This window comes from Oenanthe melanoleuca, chromosome 10 (genome assembly GCF_029582105.1).
Source record: "Oenanthe melanoleuca isolate GR-GAL-2019-014 chromosome 10, OMel1.0, whole genome shotgun sequence".
NCBI lineage: Eukaryota > Metazoa > Chordata > Aves > Passeriformes > Muscicapidae > Oenanthe > Oenanthe melanoleuca.
The window spans coordinates 16,179,339-16,204,996 of NC_079344.1; the positions used below are offsets into that span (position 1 = coordinate 16,179,339).

The window sequence follows — 25,658 nt, forward strand, 5'->3', positions numbered from 1 at the left end:
GTCACAGCAGCCTCTGGGTATATTTTTGTTGTTGTTGTTGCATTTCATATATTATCCAGTTTCACATTCTCATAGGATCAGCAATTATAGAGCAACTTATTCTCAAATCTTTTAATACAAGCGAGACAGCCATGGTCAGATAATACTTAAAGCACTTCAATACCAAGCAATAAGATGCAAAAACAAAAATTGCACAATTTCTTGTTTACTATGCCTGACTGAATCATTGGTACAGAAGACAACCCTTCTTTTTCAAGCTTTTAACTAAACATTAACTTATCTTACACGATTACAATTTCTCTTTAATAATAACAATAATTAATTGCACACAAACACACAAGAAATTCTTTATGATGCATAAATATTTCCTTATTACACATGGTACAAAAATACTCGTACTTTTTTTGTTCGGTATTCCCATAAGGATGGCTGATTATTTGGCAAGACTGGATGCTCTCCAATCAGAAGAATTTGGGAAGAAAAAAAAAATAAAAAGAGGTTAGATATTTTACAGCTGTTCTATATATAGAAGTCTGAAGAAGGAAAAAAAATATAATAACCCTGACTTTAAAACGAGCAGAATGGATGAGAACAAAAACCCAGTGCATCATACTTTAAAAAAAAAAAGAAAAAAGCATTTTTCAAATTTTTCTGGTCATCCTGGGGAGGGGAGGGTGGAGGTGGGAGAAAGGGTGAGACAAGGACAGTTAGTATTTCTCAAAGCCAAGTCTTCACCGAAGCAAGAGGAAAACCTTGATGGATCAATCTGTTGGGCCAAGACCTGTTGCTAACGGTTACACAAACGCTAGAACAAACAAACTTACATCACACAGACACAAGTTAAGTGTTTTAATTCATGCCAGAAAACATGCAAAACCCATTTTGCCTTTCGATTCCTTCGGCCCAGCTGCCCCCAGGGCAGGGTGAGCCCGGGGAAGCCCAGGACCAAGCCCCCAGCTGGGTTTCAGTGCAGCCAGATGGAGAAGCTCAGTCAGGGAGGACGTCCTGGGGATGGAGGGACAGAGAGAGGGATGCAGGCAGCACACAGCCCGTGGCTGGGGCTGCAATGGCTTCACAGTCCAGGGAAAGGGGTTCTGGCAGCCCTGGGGGCAGCGAGGTGGGGCCAGGCGCGTTGTCCGCTGGCCACGTACCGAATCCAGAGGGGGCAGAGCAATCCTCCCTGGCACGTCCCTCTGCAGAGAGGCAGGGAGCAGCAACACAAGCCAAGAGGAAACACTGTGGGAGAGGAGTGTGGTCAGCAGGGCCAGCTGGACCTCCCTGAGTGTCTCCCACAGCCCCTCCTCAGCCCAGGGCTCGGGGTCTCCCTGCTCCCTTCACCTGTCCAGGAACCCCAACCACATCCTTGGGCGTGGGGCTGAGCCCAAGCTCCCATCCCTTCCTCCCCCCAAGAGTCCAAAGCAGCCCAAGGAAGAGCAAGACAAAGACCTGACTCCAAGAGTAGTTAATTACTTACTAAGGAACTAACAAAACTGACGAGACTTCCATCCTTGCTGGGTAGCTTCAGAGGGAGGGTACCAGCGCATCTGGAAAAGAAAGCCACAGTGGAGGTCCATGATCCAGGATTACCTCAGCAGAGCACAAACCTTCACCTCCTTCAAGCCATGTGCAAGGTCCATGGAGCAAAGATGGCTCCAGGGTGAGCTCCAAACACTCCTTGAATAGCTGCACCCTCAGCCAGGCAAAGGAGGCAGCTCAAGACCACACATTAAACCCAGACACAAATCTCTCTATATATAGGTGGTTCATCCACTACAGCAGATGCCCATGGAGTTTTCCAGAAGTGACTCCATGGCAAGGACTCAGCAGAGCTACAAACCAGCAAGACTTGGAGGCTTCCCTGGCAGGTTCTTGCTGCCACATCTATTTCCCAGACCTGCTCCTTGCCAAGGAAGGAGCTGGATGGGCACCTAATAAGCAAACAAGGGACAGTAACTGAACAGACACTTTCCAGCCCCTTAGGAGACACAGTGAGCTGGCAACACCCAGCCCCCACAGCCTTGGACATCCAGATGATCCCATTTGGTCAGCAAGGCCAGAGTGTCCAGCTGGGCTGCATCAGCAGCTCTGGGCCTGAGAGCAGTGGGAGACAAGCCCGTGCCACTTGGCTGAGCACAGATCCAGCAGTTGGAATAACTTGGTCCTGCTGCTGGGGTACAGCAGCCACCCCCCACTCCTCCCTCCCCAGCTGCCAGGAGAGAAGCACAGCCTCAGCACTTCCAGGGCTCTGGGAACCAGCACAATGATGGACTTGGCTCTAAGATGGGGAGAAAGTGGCAGAAAATCCCCTGGAGCTCCATGTGGGCCATTCCCCTTGTCCCATCCATCCTGGTACAGCTATCCCCTCACCCAAGCCTAGCTAGATGCTTCTCTCCCAAGGATGTGCAGAGACATGCAGCAAACTGCCACAAGCTCAGCACTCCTGCCTGCAGTGGCCAAGTTCTCCCCCCACAGGCATGAGGGCTGCAATGCCAGGATCTGCAGCCCCAGGAGCTATGTGCCTTGAGTCCCTTTCCAGGAGATGGCTTCTAAGTGAGCCCTGCCAGGCAGCAGCTGCCCTGTCCTCACAGGAGCCTCTCCTCAGCTCAGAACAAGGCTTTGGAACAACCTGGTCTAGTGGAAAGTATCCCTGCACATGGGATGGGGGTGGAATGAGATTGGTTTAAGGCCCCTTCCAACTTGAACCAGTCCACAGTTCCATAATCTGCTGGACTCTTTCCAGACACCTTCACAAGGCAAGTGGGTGCCACTAAATCAGCTCCAGCTGGCCCCACACTTCATGGCACAGCATCCCAGTCAGTCCAGCCATGGGAATCAAGGGCAGGGACATGACCAAGACCCTCCTCCCCAGGGAGGGGTCCCATCTAGTGCCAGGACTGAAGTGCCACACAGAGTGTCTTCCCTTCTCCTTTAGCCTGGGAGAAGGACCTTTGCTGCCCTGTCAGGGCCACCACACTACACAGGCACCACCCAGGAAGGCTTGGAACAGGCAGCAGCATCAGTGACAACTTAGAGGGCCACCACAGCAGCTGCAGAGCAAGGACAGGGGTTTCTTGCTCCCCCCTGCCACCAGAAGGTGCTTGCTCAGCAAAGCCACATCTCCTGTGCAGCCCTTCTCCCTGGCAAGTGTCTCCCACTCCACACCCCTCCCCTTGACAGCTGGAAGCAGTTTCCTTCTGCCCAGCAGCAACAGGAAACTCCCACTTCATTCACAGGGCTGTAAATGCTTAACCCTGAGAGCCACCTCCACCCCACACAGGCTCAGTCAAGCAGCACAGCCAGGCCATACAGGAGCCAGTGCAGACCAGCCTGGTGGCCCTCCAGCCTGTCCTCAGAGCCACCTTCTGGCCCACCTGCAGAGCCTCAGCACCTCCACTTCCAACAGAAATCATGGTTTTCTCCTAAAACACACACTGTTTATAGCTCTGGTGCTAATCAACCACGACTGCAATGGACCACCCCTCCCTGCCTTCCTCCTGCAGGCCTGCAATGCTCACACACCAAACCCACCCAGCCCTGTACTCAGAGGGCTCAGCCTGGAGCCCTGCAGGAGCTCTACAGATGTGACAACTCTGGGAGCAATCCAAGGCTCTGACATGCTGGCAGGGTGAGGGAATGGTCTCCAAGTCTTTTAGCCTACAAAAAGATTAAAGCCTTGATGGGATGAGGCAGAACTCAGTAGGAGTGATGTTCCCAGAGCCAGCAGAAACCACCACAGTGGAGGCAGCAGATAGCCAAAAGGACACTCACCAGGCACCTGCCAAGGCAGCTTTCCCTTCACACCCCTCAAAATGCTACACCCATCAAGGAGGGAGCTAAAAACTAATGGAGATGTTCAGCACTGGGTGAGGAAAGCAGAGCAAGGGAGGCTTTTACTGGAAGAGGCACAGCTGTTTCTGGAGAGGCATTAGCTCACAGTTGGAAAGAAGTCTGGTCACACCACCAAAACATCTCCTGCTCATGGGGATGAGGCAGCCACTGCTGGCCTCCTCCTGCTGCCTTCAACATCTGTCCCAGAAAACAGCTGGAAAGGAAAAATGTGTGCCTCTGCCTGCCACCTCCCAGAGGCCAGGAACCTCTCCCTGCAGCACACCACCAGCAGCTGCCTAAAAATCACAATGATATTATAAATGGGGCAGAGAAACAGCCCATCACAGCTTCACCCTCCTTATCAAAACCTCCTCTGTCTCTCCCAATTGCCCTCAGAATTCAAGTATCCAATTCTCCACCATCCTCATGGAGAGGAAGTCCTTCAGAAGGAAAGAGGGGAAGCAAGAACCAAGTACACAGACCACCTCTGGCTTGGAGGAGCTGCTTTCCCTCCTTAGTTACCTCTAGGTCTGCAGCCAGCCCCAGCAACTCTTTGAGCTCAGATCTATCTATAGAGCTGGAATGGTCCCCAGGGACCAGAATGGCTCCTGGTGCAGGCAGGGACAAAGCACTCCTTGTGCTCCTAGGAGCTGGCAGGATCCAACCATCACATCCAAGAGCTGCATCTTGCTGCCAAGCTGCTTCACTGGTGCTGCTGAGATCCTCAGCCTGGCAGCACCTCAGGTCACTGGGTGCGAGCCCTGGGCAGCCCCTGCTGGTGGCTGGCCAGAGCTGCTCTGCTGCACCTGGAAATGCAGCCCATGGGAATGTGACCTGGGCAGGCAGGGACAGGCAGCAGCTCACACACTGCTGTGTGCTGGACACACACTGCTGCCCCAGCAGCAGGCACTGCACCCAGGCCTCCTGCTCAAGGGCCCCTCAGGGGGTGGAGCAGAGCAGCTTAGCCCACCACCAGCAAAACCAGATGCAGTGGGATGGAGCACATGCATGTCCCCAGGCAGCTCTGGAGGATCAGCACATCCCACACCAGAGCATGCAGGACAAGACAGGCTCTGATTCATCCTCTTGCTCAGGAACATTTTAACAAGCAGGCATCCATCCATCAGTCCAGTGCCTTGGACCCCTATGGCTCAGGGAGACACACCCCTCCCAGACTGCAGCAAACAAGCATCTCCCCTTCTACAGCAAGCTGTGTTGCTTTCTTTTGGATTGAGCCAGCCAGAGAGAGCAGCTGTTGGCCACCAAGTCTTTTCTGATGGCATATTAGTCCCTTTCACCTAGCACTTAGCAAGGACAGCTGCTTGGAGGATGCTCAGAGCATCTCCTGCCTGCTTTTCCCTAGCTAGGAGGGAACTGCTGGCTTGGGGCTGCTTGGCCAGCTGTGCCACCACTAAGTCACTGGAGTTTAGAAAGTTACCACAACCAATAACATCTTGAACAAGAGGCTTCACTTCTCTGGAGAGCATGGAGCTTGCCCAGAGAGAAATAATCCTGGGAAGTCCCTGCATGCAAGTTCTCCCCAGTTGGAAGCACCAACAGGCAACAAATTATTAAGGACAGAAAATTCATCATTCTCTCCAGTCTAGGGCAGGTCTGTCAGCTTAGCTGAGAGGGAAAGGGAGGTTGGATCTCTGCTTTCATCAACAGGATCAGCCTCATCCCAGTGCTAGGCAGTCCCAAGGTCCTTCCAGGCTCTTGCACAACCACACAGCCATGATCCAGGACTGCTCCCTCCACCCACCACTCTGGACAGGTCCCAGAACCAGAGACCCACCTCTGCTATCTCCTCAAGGTCTGCAGTGGATGCTTCAAGGGAACCTTGGGCAGCCCACTCCTAGAAACACTGGTATCTCTATGCCCTCAGGCCTTGACCTGTCTGACTGCCTTGGAAACACCTACCAGGGACTCCAGGTACCCAACACATCAGCTGTGTCCCAGCAACACCACCTGGCCATGCTTTTATGAGCCAACCCTGCATCCAGCCCCTGCTTCCCATGGCAAGTCCTGCTGAGAGCAGAGTCCTGCCCTCATGGGTGCTGCCACAGCATCTCTGCAAAAGAGCTCTGGAAGCATGGATAGCCCTGCCCACTCAGAGCCTGGTTTAGAGGCACCCCAAAAACAGTGGGGAGACACAATGCAGCCCAACTCCATCCAACCAGCAATGCATGGACCTGTCCACCAGGACCAAGCAGAAGACAAGCTGTATCATTGTCTCCATGCCTGTGGCAAGCTCTTCCCATCTCCCCAAGAGGCTAGCTCTGCACATCCTTGCACCTCACAGATTTCTCAGGGCAAAGAGAAATCTGGCCCTCATGTTCAGTAGTTTATTTTCTTATCATCACTTCCACAGAGATAGGAAAAAATCTGCTCAGAACCACTGCAGGGAGAACTGACCCAGCTCTTTTCCTTCAGTCAAGCATCAACCATCCCCCCACCAACCAGCCCCAGGCCCTTCCCTCTTCCCTACACCAACCCCTTTCCCAAGGCTGCTGATTCCCTCCATTACAGTTCACACAGCCTGAGTGAAGCCGAGCTCCAGGCAGGAACTGGCTCTGTTTCCATGACCAGAGAGGAAAGTGGTGAGATGAGAGCCAGGACTGGGGCAGGCTCTGGAACACAGTGACCGGCAGGTGCTGTTGTCTACGGTGCCCACTACAATTTAGTCGTGTGCTGTCACTACCACGTCACTCACCTCCCCCACCGTGTGCCAAGAGTGAGGTCAAGGTGGATTTCTGGTTGCCCTCAAAGGGTCAAGGCTGGGGAGTAACCAGGTTTCTTTGGGCTGAGTGGCAGGGTGGTCCCTGCCCAGCCCAGCCCGGCCGAGCCCAGCGCAGCGGGAGGAGCTGCTGTAAGACGGTGCCATGCTGAGTGCGCCATGTCATGTGCTGCAGAGTTGAGATGTGGGTTAGAAAGAAGGCCTGGCATCTCATTCCCCAGGCTCTGGTGGGTGGGTAGCGTGAGGCCCATGCACTCGGTTGCCAAGGAGGTACGGGCTACAGAGATGGGCAGAAGCTTGCAAATCCCACAGTGCACCTTGGAGGAGAGATGGTTACCTTACCAGTCCTTCCAGACGTGGCTGCCATCATGCTTAACACTTGTAGGAATGGAGCTGTGGCACAGCCACTCCACTAGCTGCAATAAGGCATCACTAGGGCGTCCCATCTCCAGGGACAGCTCTGAGCTTCGGGGCTAGCCTGCGCTGGCATCATGGCTGGAGGTCACTAGGGACATCAAAGGAGGGGTTTGAGACAGTGTGGGAAGGAGGGAAGGCAGATGGGACAATCTTCAAGTAACCAGAGTCCCCAGTGGGCCAGGGTCAGGCTGCAGGCACAGCTAGGGCAGCCTGGTGCCTGCCCAGGCATGGATGTGCCAGGAGCAGCAGCCATCAGCTGGGAGTGGCTTACCAAGGGCTCCCAAGGCCAGGCCAGCCTCTCACCACCTCCTGCCCCTCATCCCTCCTGCCAGCCCTCTGAGCAGCTCTTCAGGAGGCCAGGTCAGGCCAGCTCCTCTCCCCCTTGCTGAACTCAGTGCTGCAGGAGGATGAGCCCTTCAGGTTTAAACCTACTGTGACAAGATCTTGGTTTAATTACATCCTCCAACTCCTTGCCTGCCTCAAGGCTGGTCACCATGGAGCTGCTACAGCTCTGGCCATCCCCTGGATGCCCTCCAGCCAACACCAGTCACCAGGAGGAAGAACTGACTGGTACAGGGAATAACCCACAAGCCCACCACATGAGTGAGCCAGCCCCTCCCAGTGAGGGCAGAGGGCTCAGCACGTGGGGACTAAGGGCACAGCTTTCAGCCCAGCTTGTGAGCAAAAGTCATCTCCCTGCTGTGCTCCACCCTCAGCTCTGCAAGGGACAGGGTTCCAGCCCAGGGCTGCCTGCATGAGTAATATTTAACCCCACTAAATTTTATTGGTAACATATCCTGTGCCAGGACATGTCCCTGCAGGGTCAGCACTGGCTCAGCACAGCCAGGAGCAGCTGGGACTGCCTGGCAGCCTCTTTGGAAAGGAGCTGGGTCCAGCCACAGCCTGGAGGGTCTGCTCTGGCTCCCTAAGGCCCATCACCACCCATGGACCCCATGGGGCAGGGAGCTCTGCCTACACAGGGAGCTCCTCAGGGTCTTGGGTGAGGCCAGACAACCTCTTTGGAAACCAGCAGCTCACCAGCTGGAGGGCAGGAACTAAGACCCCAGAGGGAAAAGCTGTAGCTGGAGGCCTCCATAACACCCTCCATTCTTCAAGAGCAGAGTATACTCCCCCACTTTTCACAATAAAGTTTTGGTGTCTAACCCTCACAATCCAGGGTACCCTATGCAGTCACCAATGACCATCCTGGAAGAAACTGCAGTAGAAGTATCACCTCCCTCAACCACCTCAGATAGGCCAGAGGGATTGATTTTTTCCTGGTCCTCCCTTTCAGGGCCAATTCAACCTTGCCCACCACCCTACACACACAAGGGGCAAGAAGACCCCTCTCTCCTGGGCCACTGGGGAGCACAGCACAGCCCTGTAGTTGTAGACATCACTACCAACTTTTGGAAAACACCAGCAAGCACAACCTTCCCAGTGAAGAACCAGCCTGGCTCTGAAGGTCCTTGGAAGAACATTCCAGTGCTCTTCCTGGTCCTCTACCCCCCAAGGAATTTCAGCCAACAACAGCTCACCTGCAGAAGGGCAAAAGCAGGGGAGCTCTGCAGGTGTGAGAGGGGCAGGACAGAGGATGGGAGCTGGCATCCACTCCACTGGCATTTGGGAAGCAAGCTTGGCTTGAAGCTGGGCAGTTACCATCACAAAGCTTGCAGGAAGCAACAGGATGCCCAAGGGCCAACACAGCTCACTGCCAGCCAGGATGGTGAGAGGACACAGCTCCTCTTCCTCTCCATTGAAGCAGGGAAGAGTAGGAGTCAAGCCCTGCCTGGCAGGGCAGAGAGCAGAGGTTAAGCCCCAGTGCTCAGCCCCCAGTCTCCCATGGCACCACTACAGGAGCAGAGACAGAAGCAGGCAGAGCACAACTGGCTGGTGACACTGAGCAGGGCAGGGACAGGGGTTCCAGCTTCTCCTGGACAAGTGCTTCAAACCAAGCACCTCAACTTGAAATTAGGACACTGCTACTCTGTTTTGACTTTCCCTTTGAATGTTCATGGTTTCAAGGTTTATGTGGTCTCTGTACATTAAAGCACCCATGTCAGACCAGTGCAGGCATCCCTACATCCTCAGCTGTCAGCAAGCAAACCTTGGGACACCAGGCAACTGGTTGCACCACCATTTGCACTTCAAGAGGCTCATGCATGGAATGACTCTCCTCACTAGCCTGTACTGAGGGTGGCTAACATTCTGTCCCACCAGTTCTCACTCTGGCAAGGCTCTAGTCACTCATCTCCTGCAGGACACTCCAGCTTTGGAATGTCATTAGGCCTATGGGGTCCCAGCTGAGGCCCCCAATTTAGCACAGAGCTAAGCCCACGGCTTTTGCTGTCACTTGGGGTGACACTTCATAGCTGTGTTACTCACTGGTAGGAAGTATTTCCTCAATGTAGTTCTCTGGCCATGGGGAGCAACAGGACCAGCCAGAAATCGAGCCCTGACTTCCTCCCACCCACTTTGCCCCTTGCAGGAAGGCAGGGTCAGAAATCATCCCCCAGCTCTGCCTGCTCCTGGCCACACAGACCCCTCTCTTGGGCTGGCAGGAGCAGGCTGTGCCCAGGAGCCAAGGTGCAGAGGCCAGAGTCAAACCAGCCAAGCAGAGCCCACCGGGCTGAGAGCAGGAAGGGCCCAGCCCAGCCCAGGGAGGGACTCACCTGAGCGTGAAGAGCAGCAGCTGCAGCTGCAGCCGCCGGGTAGGTGAAGGCAGCGTGGGGGATGGCAGGGGTCAGCTCCGTGGTGTACAGGGGGTAGGGAGCCCACGCTTCTGGGGAGGCTGGGATGAGAGCTGCTCCAGTCAGGTCATCTAGACAGGAGGAGACAAAAGGGATAGTGTCCCAGGAGCTGGCCCCCACAGCCTGCTTTAGGGACTGGCTCCAGATTCCCCACCCCAGGCCAAAGCTTTGCACTGCCATCCTGATGGGGTATAAAATCTGTGTGCACAGCTGCCCCTCTGGCCTCCCAGCCTGGCCAGGAGAAGTCAGGAATGTGCTGCATTACAGCCCCATGTGGGCTTTGAACAGACTGGTCTACACAGGCAGCAGGACAGGGGGCTCAGAGCCACATTACAGCCCACCCCATAAGCCTCAGCAGGGCAACTCAGCCCACAGGTGATGGCACAGGACTCATCCTTTATGTTTCACACTTAGGGATGCTTTAAGGATTTACAGCACCACTTGAGCTACCAAATCCAACTTTCATGTCTCAGCATCTCTATGTTGGCCAGATGCCTGTTATCCTCCTGCTGGCCTCCCTACCCCAGGCAGATTTCAGGCAGAGCAAAGGTGTGTCTGGGTTCTTTCCATCGTTGGGCACTCTCAGGCTGGAGCCATGACCTCCAAGCCCCTCCCAGCATACTCACAGGGGTCCCGTGCAATGAAATGTGCCCCCAAGGCAGGGTGGATGTTGGTGGGGTTCGGTGTGGCCATCAGCTTGCTCTTGGCCATCTTTGTGTTGGCTTTGGCGAATTCTAACCGCAGGGTCTGGGGGTTCTCGGGGTCGAAGCGGATGCCCTGCCACAGGAGAGAGCACAGGAGGTGAAGCTCCAGTCCAAGCACAGCCTGTGGTTATTCATGGAGCAAAGCCCAGCTGAGGAACCAAGGCCACCACACTGCAGTCACGTGCCCAGATTTTTGTCACCTCGCTGCAACACTCAAGTTCCCAGGTGCTTTTATTTTCATGTTTAGCTGGCCCAGGAGCACTGTTTCCAACAAGAGGGATATGAGGGATACAGCTCTGCCCCTTATAAGCAGCTCACCAACCACTACAGCAGGGATGGCTATGAACACAGGAAAACTGGGATAACTGTCAATACTGGAGTTGGAATAATCCCCACAGGGAATGGGGGGTTATTACAGCTCTCCCTGTGGGAGCTCCCATCTGTGGTGCCAACCTGACCAGAGGCACTAGCAGGTGTCACAAAGTGCAAGGCAAGTTCTACAGCACAGCAGAACCACATCCTGCTGACCAGATCCCACCAACACTCCAGCAGGATGAGGATCATTTTGGGTGTCCTTTCCATGTTGACCATCCCCAAGATATTTTCTTGAGTCACAGCAGGTCCCCACACCCTCAGAGCTGTTGTCAAAAACTCCAGAGACAGCTTGCATCCATTTGCCCAGGCTGATGTCAGCCTTGAACAGGTCTCCTGCTCCCCTGGTGGGATGCTGCAGGATCATTTCACTTTCACATCTGGGGCACAGCTGGCAGGCCCTGCCTTTCTGTGCCCTCAGCTCTGGGTCCAGCCAGGCACGTGGCCCCAGCCCCCACCTCTGGTACTCACATTCAAGGCGTTCTTCGCTGCTTCAGCGCCAGCCCGGCTGTCAAAGGTCACAAAACCCACTGGCTGAAAGAAACAGCAAAACAACAACACTGATTCCACTCTGATTCTTCCAGCTCCTCAGCCTGCCTTGCCACCCCCTCTGTCCCAGACAACCAGCGGGAGAAACCATTCTAAACTGCAGAGGGGCTTCAAGCAGAGCTTGGGTCATTGGCTTAAGATTCTGCTCTGCACCTGCTCCCACCACAAATGCTTTGGCATTCCTGTGTGTAGGGACACCACTCACCCTGACAAGCCCCCAGCAGGGCACCCCTGCCCTGACCAGCATGGAGTGGGGAAGGCTGATGGCAGCACAAGGTTTGAGGCTGAAGCCTCAAGTCTTACCCAGGGCAGCAAGGGAACACAGAGACATTCAGAACATGCTGGGTCAGTAGAACCCTGCTGTGTAGCTGGTGCTGGCCCAGACAGGGCTTTACACAGTGAAATGGCATTTTTCCCTTCTCCCCTCCTGGCATGTTCAGTTTGCTAGCAAAAGTAAAAAATACACAGGCTGGAAGGAGGTACCTGCTTTGAAGTCAGCTTGATCAGTGACCCCTCATAACCCTGCAGGAGAGAAGGAAGCAAGTCAGTGTCAGGCTCCTGGAGAAGCCATGCTACAACCTAGACAGCACAACAGCTCCAGGAGCTCCTGTAGCACCAAGCCCTCCATGGAGGGGAGGCCACAGTAGAAACAGGGACAATAACACTTTCCACTGGCAGGGGAGACTGGGGGCAGAGGAGGTATTTTAGCTGTTCCATCCTGGCCCTTTGGGAAGGAATCTCATTTTCTAGCTCTTCATCCAGCTACACAGTTGAGCACCCTGCCCTGGCTAGTGCCCAGAGAAAGCAGAGCACCCTCCTTGCACTCGAGGGGCACAGAGAAGGGAACCCCACTTCCCCAGAGGCAGCCTAGGTGGGTTTTACAGAAGGATGGTCAGTTTGGGGGGGATGAGGACACATCCTCAAGGAAAGGCTGGTCCAGCTGAGCAGCAGAGCTGACCAAGCAGGTTCCACCAAGCTTAGAGCCAGCACAATTCCAGTGGCAGGCTCCAACTGGAGGTTTTCAGCTGAGCACAGGTCATGAGATCCCATGGTGGCTTCAGGTTCCCATGTCATCCCTACTTCCCTTGACAGACCTTTGCTGCCAGGTCATCCACAAAACAGCATCTTTCCCTCAAAAAAAAAAACAAACAAATGGACTGAAGACCTTCTTACCTTGAATGGTCGGAAGAGAAGGTAGAGCTCTCTGGGTTTGATATCCACTGGGAGGCCACTGACAAACAGCGTCCGTACCTGGGGGAGAGGCCAAGCAGCTCTACTGAAAGGAGAGGCTTGGGGCCAGAGCAGCAGCACCAGCACAGCTCAGAAGATTAAGTGCAGTAAGAGCAGGACACCTTGCATCACGTTCCCTGCATTAGGGGAGTGTTGTCCAGGATAAAACACACCCAGTCCTTTCATCCCCTGGCACCTGGGTTGATCAAGGCATGGACACCAGCTCCACAGCCTGATAGGAGCTTGATGGCTAAACTGGAAAAGACCACAAGAACTGACATCTCCAGAAGGGACCAGTACAAACCCTAGCTCTCTCCAGATCTTTCTACAGATCACATACTAGAGCTCCTCTCCTCAACCTATCCTGGCACTTTAATTCCATCACCAATTAAAGACAGCCCTCAATTTTGAAAAACACCTCACTGCCCCACTTATAGCTTTTGACTTCTGCAACAGCCCCAGAACATCACTGCAGGAAGATTTCTGGGTCCACCTCAGCTCCTTCCCCAGCACACCTCTGACCCTTCAGAAGTTGCTCCCAAACCCACTCTCAGAGCAGTTACTCTGCTGTGCCCAGCCAAACCCCTGCAGGCATCTGCTCTTCCCAGGCTGTTCAAGTCATGGACCAAGTCCAAACACACTCATGTCAAAGCAAAAAATGCAGTGCCAGGGAGGATTTCAATAGATAATCCATTAAAATTATAGATAATAGTTCACTCGAATAACCAGGAAAAAGCAAGTGCTGAAGGCTCAGGGCCTGGGAGAACTCTGCTCAGCAGTCAGACCCATCTTGAGCACCTTCTCCCTGCACACTGGCTGCCAGACTATTGCCATAGGAAGCAGCAGAGACTTCTTGTAAATCAGCACAGAGCTGGAAAGGGAAGTTTTGCACAACCAAGGTCATGAAGACACTTATTATTAACAAATATTGGAGCAGGAGCCCCAAGCCAGAACTCATCTCCTGGCCTGCTTCCAGCACAGAGTGACCCCATTAAATTTGCAGGGCAGAAGGGCTCTGCTCCCACATTTTTGTTTTTGCTCAGCCATCTCCCCTTCTCCAGACACAGTGGGCTATATCCAAAACCACTTTTACCACCAAAGTAAGCATCATACCCTTGTCCTGCTTCTAGGCTGGAGACAGACCTGGAAACACTCTGTAGTTATTTGGGGGCAGCCAGACAGAGTCCACCACACAGGGAAATTTCTTTTACTTACAGATGGAAACACCTCCTTGAGCTCCTGTGCCCAGGACAGACAAATGCCCTTCCCAGAGTAAAGCCCCCAGGACAAACAGTGATTGTGAAAGACTTGGGGTGCTCCTGCTCTCTAGTGCATGCTGAGACTAAGGGCTGCCACTGTCCCCCACAAGACTACTGTGAGGAGCCCTTCTCCAGCCCAGCACATCCCAGGAGAAGAACCAGAGCAGCCTTCCCATCCCCTGACCCTCCAATATGGACAGCTCTACCACACACTCTTGCTTTGCCCTGCCTTGGGAAGCAGGATGCCATGAGAGGCACTCCAGGAGCACTCTCCAAGTCTGACAGGCTGCCCAATCATCCCACCCCACACCTGATGCTTTGGGGCACCACACCAAGGCCACCCCATGCCTGGGCAGGGGGGACAATGCCACTGTTTCTTGGCTGCTGGCTGCCTCAAAGACCTCAGCACTTGCACTTCAGCACGAGCTCCACAGTGCACTCCCAGAAAACCCACGACCATCCCTTGCAGGGGAGGACTGCAGAGCGTGGTGGCACACATGTGCCTCAGCCATGTGAAAGCAGTGTCCCTTTTCAATATTTCAGGATCCAAGAGTGCTCAGCCCCCAGAATGGATTTTCTTCCGAGCAGCCACATCCCTGCTGGGTCTCTAAATGGCTCTGTGATGCATCACTGGGTAAGTCCTTGCGACAGGCGTGACAGGATGGAAGATGTGTGGTGGCTCAGGGAAGGGGGAGCCAGACCTGGAGCCCTCACATCAGCCTGAGCACCTGTGAGCAAGGCAGGTGCCCAGGAAAGCTCTTTGTCAGAGGTAACAGGCTGCCAGTGCCAGCCCCAGCAGCTGCTGCCAAGGACAGCAGCAAGAAATCTCTCACTGGACAAAAGTTTCCCTTGGCCTCCAAGTCCTGTTTGTCCCCATCCACAGCATTGAAAAGGCACCAGAAAGCCAAGGCTCAGCACCCAGCAAGGGCTACCACTACTCCAAAGCCCAGGCAGTTCCAAATGCCACCAGCCAATCTCTCCAAAGAGGGTCTCAAGACAAACTAAGGAAGTCCCTGCTCACAAGAGCTTGTTGGAAGTGACAAGACCAGGCAGTTGGTTTTACAAGAACTCTGCAATTCAACACATCCATAAGTGGTCTAGAGAAGGGTAAGGAAAAGAGGGAGACCAAGTTATTCAGTGAAGGGAGGTTGAGGCTGAGACCTGAGCAATATTTTCAAGGGACAGAGGGAGCTCACTTCCAACACCAGGCATAAAGCAAAGGAGATTTAGGTTACCCCACAGGAGAAAAGCAGGAGGCAGCTCACCAGTCTGAGCCTCTTGTGCACTGTGGGCAACCTGGTCCAGCCTCTTCCCCTGCTCCCAAAGAGAGGAAACTCTAGATGAGAGCAACAGGGTCTAGACAAGCATCTTCCAGTGGATTAACCAAACTGGGACTCTCCAGTCAACTGAAGTCCTGCAGGCTTTGAGAGCCCTGAGGTACCATCCAGGGCTGACAAACCCAGGCATCCAGCCCTTACACTCAACATGCCATGACAGGACAAGTTCTGATAAAATGCACCCTACTTCAAGACCCTGCCAATAAACACCAAATCCAGCCTCCCCACAGTGCATCTGGAAAAGTCACAGGACAAAAACCACCAAACCAAAACAAACAAAAAAACCATCAAAAATATCTGGACCAGGGCTGGACCAGGAGCTGCCTGGGCCAAACTACATGTCCAGACATCCAGCAGGAAAAGATCTCTAGGAATACCACATTTTCTGCTCATTCTTAGGCTCTGCTGCCAGCAACTCAAGAAGAGATGCCAGGTGAGAGCAGTCACATCCCATCCAGGACTGACCTGAACTGGACACATGGGCATGGGGGCAAGCAGGGCAGGGAACAACTCTCACCTAGGACAGCCCACATTGTTTTCTGCAGGGTCTACAGCATTCTCAGTATTCTCCCTTCCCCATCCCTGCCCCTCTGCGAATGTCCCCAGTCCAAACACCTGATAGAGATGGAGAAGAACCATGGAAAACAGGATTCATGCCAGGAGGGACAAACCATCCAGGCCATCTCTTAGAGAGGGAGGATCCCAGCACAGCTTCCCACGCAGGGGGAGGGAGGGAGATTTAGTTCTCAGTGTCAGCTCTTACACAGCTGCATCTCCCCAAAGAAAAACACATCTTGGGCCAGCACAGCCAGGAGCTTTGCACCGAGGCTGTGAGAGCCAAGCAGCAGCACCTGCCTTGTGCTGCCAGGAGACAGGCACAGCTCCACAGCTCCCGGCCACAGCTGCTTTGGAGCTAGAGCTCTCAAAAAGGAGTTCTGAGCTGCTCTGCTGCCCAAAAAGGGCTGAGTTATGTCAGAAGTGTCTGATGCAAGGGCACTCCCTGAGGCTGCAGTGATTTGGGTTTTTTTTTTTTGTTAGAAAACTGCTTCAAATTCCCCTCCTGGAGCCAGCAAGGGCAACCCTCCCCTTTGGGGGGATCAGCCCTTTAACTACACCACCCACAGCACAGCTTGAGCTACTCCAGCCCCCCAAAACCAGCCTGGTCTTGGACCCACATTTCCAGCACACAAGCTTTTACCAGCAGTGCTTCAGAGCCACCTGAGCACTGGTACAGCAGGCAAGAGCTAGTGCCTCCCCCACGTTGTGCCATTACACATTCCCCCTCTCCAGAAAGCCACTCCAGCCACATTTCCTAGGAATGAGCCACCAATATGCCCACCGAGCCTTCATCCTACGCCACCAGCCCCACGCCATCCTGCTGAGGGACAAGCTCTGCCACAGCACCCACAGGCACTCTCCAGGGATATGGACACAGCTTTCCCTCTGCACAGCATCTCAGCGGGGTCAGCAGCGAGGCCATCGGGGGACAGCGAGCCCCGGCCCGGCCGCCGCATGCAGCCAGGGCCACTCGAGGCGGGAGCGCTGGAATGCGCTGCCCGAGCGGGACTTATAAGGAACGGGAGCGGAACGGGGCGGCGAGCTCGCACACAGGGCTGCGGGGAGGGGACACACAGCGGGGCTGGGAAACGGGCAGGAGCCTCCTCTCGGTGTCCCACACGGGCTGCGGAGTCCTGCCACTGCAACCCGCGGCTGCTTCGGTGCTCAGGAGCCGCAAGGGAGGAGAGAGATGCGCGGTCCGTGCGAGGGACGGCCCGGCAGAGCACACCGCGGGGCAAGAATCCCGGGAGAAGGGGCTTGTAAGTGGCTACTGCACCGCTCCCTGCCTCATTTCCCCTTCACCGATCACAAGAGCCGGGGTCTGCTGCCCTTCAGCCCCAGCAGCGCTCCCGTCTCCCCAGGCAGGATGGCGAAGGCAAAGAAGCTGCCCCAAGCAGGAAGGCACAGAGCTCCCACCCACTGGAAAGATGTTCACCATCCCCAGGGGGGAAAGAGGGTCTTGAACTCCCCCAGCACTTGAAGCAAGGCAGGCTTCAGTCATTTCCCTCTAGACACAGCCTTTTGCACAAAAGGAAGAAGGCTGACTGACCACAAGCCAGCCCAAGCACACCAGCATCTTGCTCCTAAGGCTGTGGTGTTCCACACTGCTCAGCCCCTCCCCAGCACTGCTGTTCCCCCTCATCAGGCAGGGATGTCAGCGGGGCTCAGGCACCCCTGCGGTCAGGGGAGGAAGACACTGCAACAAGCGGGAGGCAGCGAGAGGCACCAGCCCCACTGGGGAGAGGAGGAAGCACATGGCAGCTGATAAAGCCCAGGACAGCGTTCAAGAATAGACCCTGGCCCTGGCAGAGGAAGCTCTGCTGGTGTGGTTGTGCCATGGCTGCTTGCTCCTGCTATCCATCCCCTCGCCTGTGCCTCTGCAGCATCTCACAAAAAGGACAGCACACCGATGGGCTTGGGGCTCAAAGCTGAGGAAACATTTGGAAAGGTCAGCCCCACAATTCCCAAGAGATTACTGTCCAACAGGGCAGCTCCTCAGTGCAGAGAGGTGCTGGCTGAGCACCCCCAGGTTGCCTGCATCACCTTCCACCTGGCCAAGAGGTCTGCTAAGCCAGAGGGGACAGGCACAAGTGCCACAGCCAATGTGCTGAAGGACACTCACGCCCACACTGCCCCATCCAGCCACCACACTAAGCCCTGGTCCCCAGACACCCTCATCTGGTGCTGGGGACCTTCAGACACCTGTCACCATCAGCTGGAGCCATGGACTTCACCTGCTGTGGACCAGCTTTTCCTGCCCACACCCAGGCACCTGCTCTCCTGGCAGGGGACAGTGGTGAAACAAGCTCCTACCAGGGACTGCCAGGAGACACAGGTCTGGAAGCAGGACCCTCACAAAAAATGTCCTCACCTCAGATCTTGCAGTGAGTACATCAGTATCTGCTTCACCCCACCACACAGTGATCCTGGGCACTCTGCATAGTGACACATCCAGACCCAGAGCAATCTCTCCTCAAACCAACCCAATTTGGGGCAGCACACCAATGCCCATGTCCCAGCCCCGTGCAGCATGGGGTACCTCCACAGTCCAACAACCAAGCACTCCATAAAACCCAGGTGATGGGGAGCTGGAAGCTTGCAGCAGCCCTTCACTGTGGACAGCATTATGGGAGTGTCACCCCCAACACAGAGACCTCTGGGGACACAGGGAGGATGACAACCACCCACAGGACTAAGCCAACACTGCATCAGCCCAGCTCTTGGAATGACAATGCCACTGGACAGCAGGGAAGGGGCTGTGCCACCAAAATACAGACCAGAAGTGCCAACCCATACTCACAACATGCCCTCTGGCTGCTCTCTCCCAATCCATGGCTCACCCTGCACTTCAGGCCATGGCTACAGTTGACACAGGGCATTGGGGGAGACACAGGCCTCCTGTCCTTGGAAGCAGATGGGAAGGACACACATCCCCAGCCAACAGGTTCTGATCCATGGATAAACAGCAAGGCTGACCCCACAGCAATGTCACCCCCTGCAGCACAGGAGGGAAGGCACCATCCCAGACTGGGAGGTCAAACATTTCCACAGCTTCTCCTGGGCTGTGCAGCAGGGCTGGAGAACCTCCACAAGGGTAAAACCACCCACTGGGCCCTCAGGATTCCAGCCACCCCAGCACATCATCACCCTATGGGGCAGGGGCCAGAGCATCCTTGCCAAGCCTGTAGCACCCACTTCTGCCATGCCAAGGGCAGCACTACCTGGTGCCACCACTCCCTCCTCATCAGATGTGCTGGGCTGGCTCAGGATCACACCTCGGCACGGGCCAGGTTCAGCAGCTCCAGTGCCAAAGCTGTCCCCCACTGCCCTGACCCTCATCAGGTCCCTTCACAGGGCCAGGCACACAGGAGGAACTTGGTTTTCACTATCCCACATAGTGCAGGAAGATGCTGAGTATTGTAATGGGGTCTAATCACCTCATTTCTACAGTCATGCCACAGTGAAGCTCCAAGCCGAAGCCTTTATTTCAGGCAGAGCTCCAGAACAGGAAGAAGCATTGCTCTCTGCTCTGTGATCCAAGCAGCAGTCCCCATGATTTGCCATGGCCAAGACCAGCAAACTCAAAGGATCTTTCACTCCACAACCTTCCACATTAATTCCAGCAAGGGTCACTCTTGAATTCCCACAGTGCCAGATCCTCAGAGCTCTGAGGAAGAACAACAAAGCCTGAACTACCCTTAGGTACCTCCCAGACATCTCAAAGGGAATCCTTCCTACTTTAGAGATGAAGGCAGACACCTAGCAAGGGAACCATTGAGTTTGGCCCTTCCTAACTTCCACAGGCAGCACCAAAAACCCATTAATTCTGAAGCTAAGAAGTCCTCAGCAGCTCCTTAGATAAGCCAAGGAGGAAAACTAATTTCTGAAGCTCATTCTCATTTAATAGCCTAGGTGGCAGGAGAAAAAGTTACCCCATCACAGGGACTAATTGGGTTGGAATGTCAACACTCAGACTTGTGCCTAAGAAACTTGGATTTGAAAGGGTGAGAAAGGAGAAGGAAGCTTCTTCAGAGGGTATTCACAGGCACCAGGACACATGGAGATAATGGGGAGATTCCCACATCCCTTCTCCTGTCAGAGCAACTCAGTGCTCAGCTCAAGACCGAGAGGATGCCTGGGAACACATCAGTTCCCAGAACCCCTGTGTGCGTGCTGACTCCAGGGTGTCTGCTCAGCCAGCAATCTGTCACTGACAGAAAGCTGCATCTAACATTTAGGGGACTTTTAGGAGGCATGAAAACAGCTCTGAGGCTGCTTCAGCCAGGCCAGTGCAGGAGGATTAGTGAGTGGTGACTGTAAGTACTACAGCTTCATGTTCCTCATGGTGAGGAGCAGCATCAGAGGAGATATTTGACTCCAGAGCTCACACTAACCTTATTTGTTTGCAGCTGTAGAGCTGGAATCCACACATGCACGAGGTATGTAGGTCCACTCAAGCAGAGATTACAGAAGTCAAGAGATGCCTGGCACCAGTCCATGAAGTGCTACAGACATCCAGCACATAACACAGCCCATTCACCAGCAGCATTCCCAGGCAGCCCTGGAGTGCAGCAGCTAAGGAAAAAGGGATGTAGGACTTGCTACTGAGAAGGTTGTGTGGAAGCCAACAACCTTCTGCCTCTCCAACACAGAGTTTTCTAACCCACAGCCTTCCATGGATCAACAGGGAAGATCACAGAATTACAGAATGATTTGGTTTAAAAGGGACCTTAAAGACCATCTTGGTCCAACCCTGCACGGGCAGGGACACCTTCCACTAGACCAGGCTGCTGGAAGCCCCATCCAACCTAGCCCTGAACACTTCCAGGGATGGGGCAGCAACAGCTTCTCTATGCAACGTGTGCCAGGGCTTCACCCTACCACAGCGAAGTATTTCTTCCTAAGATGATCCTCTCTGGCAGAGCTTAGCCAGGTCCTCACCTGGGCTCTCCCAGCACAACTTCACATTTAACACTTTCCACCTTCAGCAGTCCAGGATCCCAAGCTGTACCCCAAGAACAGCAGCCACCACCCATGGAGCTGCAAACAGGCCCTTCAGAGCAGCCAAAGGATGCACAGGATAACCACAGACTTCAGCTGCCACTTTGGGCATTTACACAGCCAGCTCCAGATTCCTTCTGCTCCTGGTAGACCTACAACTTCCCAGGAGAGCAAGAACTAATTCCTAGAGTAGAACCAACACGTCTACATTGGGAAATCCAGAGAGCAGGGTGAACACACAGGGTTTTAATGCTATGCAGCCATGGACACAACACAGTGCCCACAGGAAGCATGAGAGCTCCTCGAGGAGCTGGAAAAGGCTCTGCCTGCCCTAGGGGTGGGAGTGCAGCACCTAGGCACTGCCTGTCCCACAGCACCCTTCGGGACTGGCAGCAGAGATGCAGCCACGCAGATTGGCGGCTGCCTGGAAAATAAACAGAAGATAGCAGCAAGTGGGAAGGGACGGCGTTTGGGGAGGTGTCTGGTGAGGAACAGCAGGGACTGACATTAGGCCCTGTTTGTTTAACATTCCCGTTAACGACCTCGAGAGGAGCGAGAGGCATTCCTGTCCTCCGCATGTCACCAGCCAGGAAGCGGCTGCGAGATCCAGGGGCTCCCAGATAAGATAAAGGGAAAGGCTGAATTTGGGAGCATCGCCCCGCTGTATCTGGGGCACACAGCACCCTTCTGTGAGCCTGGGGAGGCACTGAAGGAGGTGCATGGTGGGGGGTGGAGGAGTGTCCGCAGCGCCGGGATCTGGCAGTGTGGGAAAATATTCCAGCACAATCTCCTGCATATGCTGGGACTGAAGGATTCCACTTTGCACTGAATTTATTTATCACTCGGTATCAAAGGGAGCTTCTGGGAAAGAATTTGAGCCCCCAGACCATGCTGGGCTCCTGAACACGAGATAACTCCCTATGCTGAAATCAGCCTCTGCAGTGGGGAGCTCCTGGTCAGCCAGGAGGGACTGGAAAAACAAGCATTCAGAGTAGGCTCAGGGCAGCCACCACGGAGCCCAAACTGTGCTCACCACCCACAGCATTGTTTCTGTTGGATTCTGGTGGAGAAAGAACTTTCCAGCAGCAATCCCACCAGGGACTGGGACCTTCACCCCCAACCAGTCCCAGCCTAGCCAAGGTGGTGAGTCTTTTGCTGCAGCCCTGGGTGCAGGGTGACAGACACACCCAGTGAGCCACAGACCATCCTTCCCCACACCGGTGCTGCACCACGCAGAGCAGGAACCCCTTCTGTCCAGCCCCTGCCCACTCTCCAGGGATGCCATCTTTAACTCAGTTTTCCAGCCATCAAGCTCCACTCCCGGGAGGACCAGCCTCTCCAGAGGGTGAGGATTTCCAGGCTCCTGAACTGCTCCATCACCCAGAAGTGGGAAACAGCACCAGGAGCTCACTACCATCACCTGTGAGGCACCAGCCCAGCTGGAGCAACGCCACTGGGATGGGATGCACCAAGCAGCATCAACCTCAGGGAACCTTGCAAGCCAGTGAATAACTGGATCGAGGAGCCACACTGAGTCTTCTGTACGCGCATGCAAAGCCTGTAAAACCCCCAGGTACCAAACCTCCTCCACCCTGAGCAGCACAGGGCCCAGGTGCTCAGTCTCTCAGCCCACACACCAGAACCACCCAGCGACACTGGGCCATCCCACCAGCAGCTTCCACATCACTTCTGCCCTGCTCCACGCCGCAGACAGAATCGCCACCTGCCAATCCCTTCCAGCCCATTACCCGGGTCCCCTGGGCTGAGGGACGCGGTGGCCCTCGGCCAGCCGGCGCTGGGGCCTGCAGCCTGCGGGCGGCGGGGCGAGCCCGGCGCCATGTTGCGGCGGCGCGGATGCACGGAGAACAGCGAGGGGAGGGGACTGAGCACCTCCCCGGTCCTGAGGGCCAGCGCTGAGCACTGCAGCAAAACGTCTCCAAGACCAGGCGTTTTCCAGAGCCCTCTCCAAGATGGAGGGCAGCTAGGAACCCGCTGTGCCAGTACCTGCTCTAGGGGTGCAGAGATGACACCAGCCAATGGCTCCAACAGCCAAAGGGCAAACGTGGAGGGCTGCAGGCTCCGGCATGCGGCTACTGACAACCGACCCTTACTGGCCTTTCCAACCCCGAGTCCAGCAGCATCCAGGCTCTGGCTTGCAGTGGCATCTGGGAGGTCAGCTCCGAGTCCTCCAGCCCCAGCCAGGCTGCCAGCACGCCGGGAGCAGGGCAGGGGCTCCCACACAGAACAGTGCAGACCCAGGAGCCGTCCAGCTGCAGAGAGGGACCTGGCAACAGGACACCATGCCCACGGGCACCCGCGCTGGATGGAGCCAGGAGCCGCCAGCCCTCTGCCCCACAGGACGACAGGGGCGCTGCGCTGCCCAGCCGCTCCTCGGGACGGCCCGAGGGCTCCAGCACCAGCTCCTCGACACCTCCGCACTCTGGCTCCCACCAGCCCCGGCATCTGCGCCCCGCTTCCCCGACGACCCGGGGCTCCAGCCCTGACACCAGGACCTCTGTTCCCCAAGAGAGGCGCTGCGCTCCTTCCCGGTGTCCCCGAGGTCCCCGTGCCGCCTCCGCGGTCCCCGGTACCGCTCTGCTCCACCCCTAACACCCCAGCCCCGCTCCCCGACGGCTGCGCTCCGCCCGCGGAACCCCGACACCATCGCCCGGGACCCAGCCCCAGCCTCAGCCCTCCAGCGTCCCAGCGCCGCTCCGGCCGCCGCCGCCCCGTCTCGGCTCCCACCTCCTCCTCGACGGTGCCGCCGCTGTTGGTGTGCTCGGTGTCCTTGTTGAGGTTGCTCATGGTGGGGTGCCGGTGCGGTGCCGGTGTGTGCTGTGCGGGGCGGTGCGGGGCGGTGCGGCGCTGCCCTCCCGGCTCACATGCGGCGTCCCGGGACGGCGCCGCTGTTAAGGGCCGGGCCGGGCCGGGCGGAGCGGGGCTGAGCAGAGCGCAACGAGCCGCAGCTGCGGGGCCGAGCCAGCCCCAGCCCCAGCCCCAGCCGCCGCTCCCGGTGCCGCTCACCGAGCAGCGGGGCCGGGACCCGCCCGCCTGCCCCGCCCGGGGCCGCCCCCGGCCGCCGCCGCCGCCAATCCCGGCCCGGCCCGGCCCCCCGGGACCGCGGGGAGGGTTTTTTTTTGTTGTTGGGCTCGAGTTATTTTAATTATATTTTCCCCCTCGTTTCCACGAAAAACTTTTGTCAACTTTGATGAACTTTCTGGTTTCGACTTTCTTAAAGGGCCCGCCGGGCTCTGGGCTCACGGCGGGGACACGCCGTTCCCTCCGGGCATCCCCGGGCGGGGAGACGTGGCTGAGCCCCGGGACTGCAGCTCTGTGACCCCCGATGAGAGCCCCGAACCCCAAGAACAGCAGCCTCAGAGCTCAGGATGAGATCCTGTAACCCCGGGACAGCCTCGGGAGAGCCGCCCCAGATCCGCCCCGACAATATCCCCGCTCTCTTGGGGACAACAGCCTGGTTCCACCTGCCAGGTCAGCCCCACAGCTATCCTCACTGACATCGGTGTGCAAAGCCCTGTTCGAGCAGGGCTGAGGCATAGAATCATGGAATCTATGCGTGATTGGGTGGGAAGGGACATTAAATTTCATCTCGTTCAACCCCCTGCCATGGGCGGGGACACCTTCCACTCTCCCGGGTTGCTCCAAGCCCCATCCACCCTGGCCTTGGACGCTTCCAGGGATGGGACAGTCACAATTTTCTGAGTAACCATTATCCATCTTCTTTCCTTTCTCCCTGCCCACATGGGTGCCCAATCCTAAAGCACAGCCTGTGGTTGGATAACATGAGCACAAAATGGAATACACAGCCTATTCCTCCAGCTTGGTTCCTCTCTGAAGTATAAGTGTAAAACCCCGAGAGCTTGGGTCAACCTACCAAGTGAGAGATGTCCAGGGATCTGAGCTCTTTTATCATAACCAGCATTTCTTGTGCTCATAGCTCCCCACACTGAAAAGCCAAGTGTGTTCCCTGTCCTCCACTGGCCTGGCTGGAGACACCTGTGTGTCCTCAAGGCACTGAATGTCACTTCAAAGTCAAACTGAGTCCACACCTGTCTCTCAGTGACCATTTCTTTCCAGCAGAAGCTCAGGGATAATCTAGTTTTGCTCATGTGCATGTTGTGAAGAGGTGTGAGCCTGGCTGGGGCTAACCACAGCTGAGTTCCCACCACACCTGGGTCCACTGCCCTGTTCAAGCCCCAGCCTCTGACTCCATTTGCCACCTGGCTGAACCTGCTCCCTGCCAGGTCCTGCATGAGGGGAGAAAACTCCCAATTTTTGACTAAAAAACCCCAATTTATTTTTTAAAATGCTGTCCTACAGAAGGGTTTTTGAGAGACTTCACATACCAGCTCTGAGCGCCACAGCCAGAGCTCCCCCAAACTACCCATGGAGTTCAGCACAGACAGATCCAGATCAGAGCAAGGACTTTCTCCACTCTCCAGGGATACTGCCCTTCTCCATTACTTTGTCCCCAAGCCTGGGAAAGCACTCTCTGTGTTCAGGCTTGGTGTTTCACTCTCTATAGACTCTGAGTGCGAAGCCTGAGGCACGTGGAGGAAGGCACAAAAGGGTGGAAGTCAGGAGCAGCAGGGTTTTCATCAGACCCCCAAGCACCCCCATGCTGCACACACAGGCAGAGGAGACATTCTGCCTCTTCCAGAGCAGGAAAACCCTGGCCACAGGCAGAAGAGTTTCTGTCTCCATCAGGCTGGGGCAATAACAGAATAACTATGTCACTACCATACTGATGGCCACAAACTCTGGTTTATTTTGTAGACAAATCCATGGTATTGGGAGATAAGTATTCTCCTTGCACAGCCATCCCTCAGAGTTGTATGTGGTGGCAGCATTCCTGCATCCCAGTATCTTGTGGCTCACTGTCCTTTTGCTATCTTCAG

The 25,658-nt window shown here is 55.4% G+C and overlaps 1 protein-coding gene across 3 annotated transcripts; it reads right to left on the bottom strand.

Moving 5' to 3' along the window:
• On the bottom strand, nt 1–23,794 carry RBPMS2 (RNA binding protein, mRNA processing factor 2). 3 transcript variants are annotated; one of them, XM_056499476.1, is made up of 8 exons: nt 23,488–23,794; nt 12,531–12,608; nt 11,841–11,879; nt 11,280–11,342; nt 10,359–10,509; nt 9,655–9,803; nt 1,475–1,544; nt 1–1,236 (listed from the first exon to the last, which is right to left on the bottom strand). In XM_056499476.1, the coding sequence occupies exons 1-7, from the start codon at nt 23,545–23,547 to the stop codon at nt 1,482–1,484; spliced, it is 603 nt and encodes a 200-aa protein (XP_056355451.1). In that variant the 5' UTR covers nt 23,548–23,794; the 3' UTR covers nt 1–1,236; nt 1,475–1,481. The 3 variants fall into 3 exon arrangements, 1 of the variants encoding a protein (XP_056355451.1); XR_008841277.1 differs by lacking the exon at nt 1–1,236 and adding an exon at nt 6,908–7,070 and having other exon boundaries at nt 23,488–23,779; XR_008841278.1 differs by lacking the exon at nt 1–1,236 and adding an exon at nt 6,903–7,070 and having other exon boundaries at nt 1,500–1,544; nt 23,488–23,779.
• Between the last annotated feature and the right edge of the window lie 1,864 nt (nt 23,795–25,658).